At 40.9% G+C, this 5,541-nt stretch overlaps 1 protein-coding gene across 1 annotated transcript; it reads right to left on the bottom strand.

Annotated features, from left to right (window-relative positions):
* Positions 1 to 1,447: 1,447 nt before the first annotated feature.
* LOC121576739 (zinc finger protein 708) lies at positions 1,448 to 5,198 on the bottom strand. Its single transcript, XM_041890137.1, has 4 exons — positions 4,931 to 5,198; positions 4,282 to 4,540; positions 3,984 to 4,079; positions 1,448 to 3,504 (listed from the first exon to the last, which is right to left on the bottom strand). Exons 1-4 carry the CDS (start codon positions 5,063 to 5,065, stop codon positions 1,748 to 1,750), a joined length of 2,247 nt encoding a protein of 748 aa, XP_041746071.1. The 5' UTR covers positions 5,066 to 5,198; the 3' UTR covers positions 1,448 to 1,747.
* Positions 5,199 to 5,541: the final 343 nt, after the last annotated feature.

The following is a 5,541-nucleotide window of genomic DNA, read 5'->3' as shown; positions in this document are numbered from 1 at the left end:
GTGATTTTTGACTTTTCACTGTATTTTGCACCAGGAGGCTTTGTGTTGCAAGTCATTAAAGATGGATAACGTCATGAAGGTGGTCATCCAAACTGTTAATTTCATCCGATCCAGAAGCCTGAATCACCGTCAGTTTGACAGCCTTCTCAGAGAGAAAGACCACATCTATGGCCTGCCATACCACACTGAGGTAAGATGGTTAAGCCGAGGTGCTGTGCTGAGGCGTTTCTTTGATTTACGAGAAGAAATTGAACAGTTCATGGAAGAAAAGGGCAAACCAGTGTTAGAATTTCATTCCGCAGAATGGATGCCGGACCTTGCATTTATGGTGGATGTTACAGAGCACCTGAATAACTTGAACAAACAGCTGCAAGGGGGCGCAACAAAGTTGTCACGCGGTATTATGACAGCATATGTTCTTTCAAGTTGAAGCTGTCATTGTGGGAGACGCAACTTGCCGGTGGTGATGCAGCTCACTTCCCCTGTCTGAAAAATGTGTGCGCGACCCAACATGTGGCAGACATGAAGCGGTTCAAAGATAAAATAACGGGACTGTTACGGGAGTTTGAGCAACGCTTTCAGATTTATGTTTATATGTTTTTATGTTGATGTGCTATTGTTTTTAATTGATTTTATTTTATTTGTATATTTAACCTATTCTTGACTCTGTGGTTCTTGCACTTGTTTGGGGAACAGGATTTCATTATTTTTATCTACATTTCTGCCTGAGAAATGACACCCTGATATAGTTCTGTGATCTGTGAAACAGTTCTGTTAATCACTGAGGCATTGTGTGTTTGTGTGTTCTTTTTCTTTAGAATTTTCAAATAAACTTAACGTGTTTTATGATTAATAGTGATGTTGTGCTTGTACTATTTTGGACACACTGTCCTCAGGCTCCAGATTTATGTTGTATGTTGATCGTATTAAAACAAAGAAAACAATCTGAAGTTGTTGTTTTTAAGTTATATATACCATGATTTTTCCGGTCCGGCCCACTTGGGAATAGATTTTCCTCCATGTGGCCCCTGAGCTAAAATGAGTTTGACACCCCTGGTCTAAGCCAATAAAGTGCTGCTAGTACAATTACATCTATTCTGTATCGTAAATATTTAGAAATGCAAGTAGGACTGATGCAAGGTTTTTGAGCAGAAAGCTACGATAAAAAAACAACAGCACTTTAGTCAGGATTTTCAAGTTGGCAATAACCTGCCTGCCAATTTAACTTCACCAAGCACAGAAAAACAGAGACTGGTGCCACTGTAAACTTCAGTGTATAAATCAGGAAAAATACTTCAGGTGCATTTAAAATGTAAGAATTGTTTTTAAAACAAGAATTCATTCAACTTTTTTGCCCAGTCAGGAGTCACCTTTGCAGTCACCTGAATAACTCACCTAGGGGTCTCTATATAACTGACGGACAAAATGTGAATGCCTAGTTCTGATATTCACATGAATTATCCGTTTATTGATTTACACAATAAGAACAAATAAGAACTTGGGCTCATGAACATTAACCCTTTGACTTATAGCAAGATCTCCTAGCATTACAGCAAGCACATATCTAATTTCCTAAAGCACCCTTTCTCATTTCCTACGAGGCTTTCCAGAAACTAACCCGAGAACATTTCACCCTCCTGAATAAATCCCCATTGTTCATGACATCTGTAAGCAGGAAGTTGCACCACTGTAGTTTAGTCTGTAGATGATATAGAGATAATATCGCTGAGTCTACACAACAGCAGCATTATGGCAAGCACTCCTGTCTACCTCCTTTTCTACTTCTGAAAGTGCGGTCAGAAGATTTACGATAATTATCACCATCACAGTGTGTGCGTGTCGCTGCCACACCATTACAGCTATGGTTTTTGTAGTGTCTTATGTCAGAAAAGCCTTTTCCACATCTCTTGCAATAGTAAGGCCTAACTCCAGTGTGGACTTGCATGTGGGCTTTGACATTGTTGGCTTGGCTGAAACCTCTCCCGCAGACATCACATTTGAATGGCTTCTCTCCCGTGTGGATTCGCTCATGCCTTTTCAGATTGGTGTTGACTGCAAAAGTCTTGTCACAATAACTGCATTTGAAGGGTTTTTCACCTGTATGGGTCCTCTCATGTCCTTGAAGAGCTTGCTTCAGAATGAATTTCCTTCCACAGTATTTGCATTCATGGGGCTTCACTCCACTGTGAACTCTCATGTGATAGTCAAAAGCATTTTTATATGCAATGGTCTTTCCGCAAATGGAACAAGAGTATTGCTTTTGTCCTGTGTGAATTTCTTTATGCTTTTTCAGAGTTAGCATGGAGCTGAAGCCGTTCAAACATATGTTGCAACTGAATGGCTTTGTTGATGTTCCCTCTCTCCCAGGAACCTTATCTCCTTCAGCCGTGTGCCATTGTAGATTGTGTTGTCTCATTTGGTAATTGTAAATAAAAGTCTTTCCACATAGGTCACACATAAATGGTTTGGTTGCCCCATGACGGTGCATGTGAGCTTTTAAGTCGGTGGACTGTGGGTAGCTTTTCCCACACACTTTACATTTGTATGGTCTCTCCCCCGTGTGAAGAACTTGGTGTCTCACAAGGTTTCCTTTATGGCCAAAAGCAGCTCCACAGGTCTCACATTTAAATGGCTTCTCCCCTGTATGAATTCGCTTGTGCTTTTCGAGGACGGACTTTGTCCTAAAGCTCTTACCACACTCTGAGCATAAGTGTGGACGTATGTCTGCACCTGTATGTCTTCGCATATGAATTCTTAGGTCATAAGACTGTCTGTAACTCTTCCCACATTCAGCGCAGTTGTATGGTTTTTCACCGGTGTGGATTCTCTCGTGCCCCATAAGTATGGTCCTTTTTGTGAAACACTTTCCACAAGTCAGGCACTTGAACGGTCTCTCCACTGCATGAACTAGCCGATGTTGTGTAAGATCTGTCTTGGTAGAGAATGTATTTCCACAGACTTTGCAACTTAAATTGTTTTCTTTGTGATGAAACATGTGGCGTTCGAGCTGCTTGGACATTCTGAATGTTTTGCCACATTGACCACAAGCAAACGGCCTCTCTCCTGTGTGAATTAGCTTGTGACGTAACATCATGCGGTTCAGGCTGAAGGTCTTGTCACAAACATCACACGTGAAGGGCCTTGTGTGAATTAGCTTATGACCTTCAAGTAACCCTTTCCTGCTGAAGGTCTTCTCACAAACATCACACTTGAAGGGTTTTGTGTGGATTAGCTTGTGAACTCTCAGCAACTCTTTTTTGCTGAATGTCTTCTCACAAACATCACACTTGAAGTGTTTGTTTTCTGTGGATCCTGTCCCATTAGTAGTATTGCTGTTTTTCTGGCTTTCATGGCTGTCTCTGCCGTTGTCGGTGCCCTCTGGAAGAGCAGCTCTCATATGCTCAACGTTGGATTCAGTATCTCTTGGTGAGGGCACTGTATTCAGAGAGGAGTCATACTCCAATGAAGACGTCTCTGTAGGTTTACTGCAAACCTTTGCAGGTCCTAAACATAAAAGGAATAGCCTAAGTTAGAGAATTTAACAAAACGATTAGCTTATACAAAATTAATTTAGTCAAATAAATCAACCAATATATGGCTATATCCATATTTTTGCCTTAAAATAAACATGCTTTTTAACAGCCTGTGTATTGTTTTCGAACAACTGGGTCATATTCATTAGTGCACACCACAGAAAAAAAGTTCAGGTAGTCATTCCCCATTTTGGCCCATTTGCTTTTGTTTGGTTCCTAGTGAATATGACCCTGGACCACGTTCAGCAGGACACAACTGTACAACATGAGATTCAAAGGTAACGGTGTTATTCTGAAAAAACAGTTTTCCAGTTAGCCAATAATGCGCACTGTTTGAGGGAAACATTTATTTCGGTACAAACCATACAAACCATCACAGCAAACATTGAACTGAACGCACCCCTGGTTTGGCAACGATTATTCAAAATAACACCATCTTGAGGATATTACCTGCATGGACGGACGTTGCATTAGTGACTGTGTTTGCTCGACTGAAATTCCCTGGCAATGCTGAAACCGCAGTCATTCCAGGCAACAATGGGAGATCTAAAGAATAACAAGCAAAGTTAAATTGAAACATGTTCAAAACTCTCTCACTTTTTCATTTCCACAAAATGATGTGTGAAATTGATACAAACAAAACTATCAAAAGATGGGGCACAAAACAATCAGTATGCCTACAACAGACCTATTTAGCTAACTTGTTATAGGCAGTAACCTAATGACTGTGTAGGTCTACAACACTCACCAACTGGTTTTATTGCAAAGATCATTCCATTGTGCAGAACATGGGTTGGTGTCGGTACTTTCGGTTCTGCTTCCACTTTAGCCAGAGACGTTCTATAATGTTCAGCTTTCTCAGTCATTGCCTTCAGATCTTCGTCCATCTGCTCCACCTTGGTCTTCAGTTTGTCGTTTTCATTTAGCAAACGTGAGGAGGCCACTAGGAATAGTTGGCAGATTTTACGAATACCCTCCCCCATCAACAAATTCATAACAGTGCAGAGCTGTGTAGAGAAATAGAAACAAGTGAACTAATTAGTTACTGTATACAGCCAGCTACAGCAGAGGGTGTGAAACCAGTAACTACCAGTAGTACTAGTTAAGTAGCCAAATTAGGTAGTTGACGAAAACCAAAACCATCCGGTTTCAGGGATACAGTATCTTCAACCTAGCTTCCATTTCCCTGAACACCAGAAGTGGGGACACGCTCAGACGTTTCTTTCACGCCTGTTAAATTAGGTTACAGTAGGTAGTTAACAATCTAGCTAACTAAACAAATAGGAGGACGCTAATTTATGCAGATCACTTTAGTTCGTTAGCTAACGTAGCTGGTTGTAGTCACTAGGCGCCCGTAATCATACTGCTCAGTGCCGGAAATATTTTACAATACTCACCTCTCTCTCCGGATTACCATCGTTGTTAGTGTCATAGTTTGGCAAAAATCTGTACATTTCTGTCATTGCCATCTCGACGACAAAGGCCATAATCGATGTTGTTTCTGACTTGAACATATTGGAAATTGTAGCCATTTTGACCTCCGATTAATTCACGTAACGTTAGAATAAAAACAATAAGTATCTAGGTAGCTACATTTGTCTTCATTAGCACATTTTGGCTAACTGGCTGCTACTGTTATCCGCGTGAAGCGTCTTGTCAGATCACTTCCGGGTCACGGAATTTCTTCTTCTTCTTCAGTGGGGTTTATCGGCGGTTGGCATCCAACATTATGGTGCATTACCGCCACCTACTGTACTGGAATGTGGGCCAGAGACGGGGAGAAACTAAATCCTACCTGCCAACCCCGTTTCTCTTAAAAAAGATAACAAAATATTTGAGACTATATCTAATGACATTCTGCTCAATATACTCTTTAAACTAATTTCCTGTATCCCCTTCTCTCTCATACTAAATATCATCCTCTCTCTTTCCCTCTGATACTGCCCACACTGTAGCAATACATGCTCCACAGTCTCTATTTCCTGACAATAATCACACTTTCCTGATG

This window comes from Coregonus clupeaformis, chromosome 29, assembly GCF_020615455.1.
Source record: "Coregonus clupeaformis isolate EN_2021a chromosome 29, ASM2061545v1, whole genome shotgun sequence".
Lineage (NCBI taxonomy): Eukaryota > Metazoa > Chordata > Actinopteri > Salmoniformes > Salmonidae > Coregonus > Coregonus clupeaformis.
Note: the sequence above shows the minus strand (reverse complement) of the source record. Positions and strands in the feature narration are given on the sequence as shown.

Excerpts from the sequence above, each read along its gene's own strand:
- LOC121576739 (XM_041890137.1), bottom strand. The coding sequence starts at position 5,065 with ATGGCTACAATTTCCAATATGTTCAAGTCAGAAACAACATCGATTATG. Across the intron at positions 4,541-4,930 it reads ATGGTAATCCGGAGAGAGAG|CTCTGCACTGTTATGAATTT; the intron begins GTGAGTATTGTA and ends TTCTCTACACAG. Across the intron at positions 4,080-4,281 it reads CTTTGCAATAAAACCAGTTG|ATCTCCCATTGTTGCCTGGA; the intron begins GTGAGTGTTGTA and ends GTTATTCTTTAG.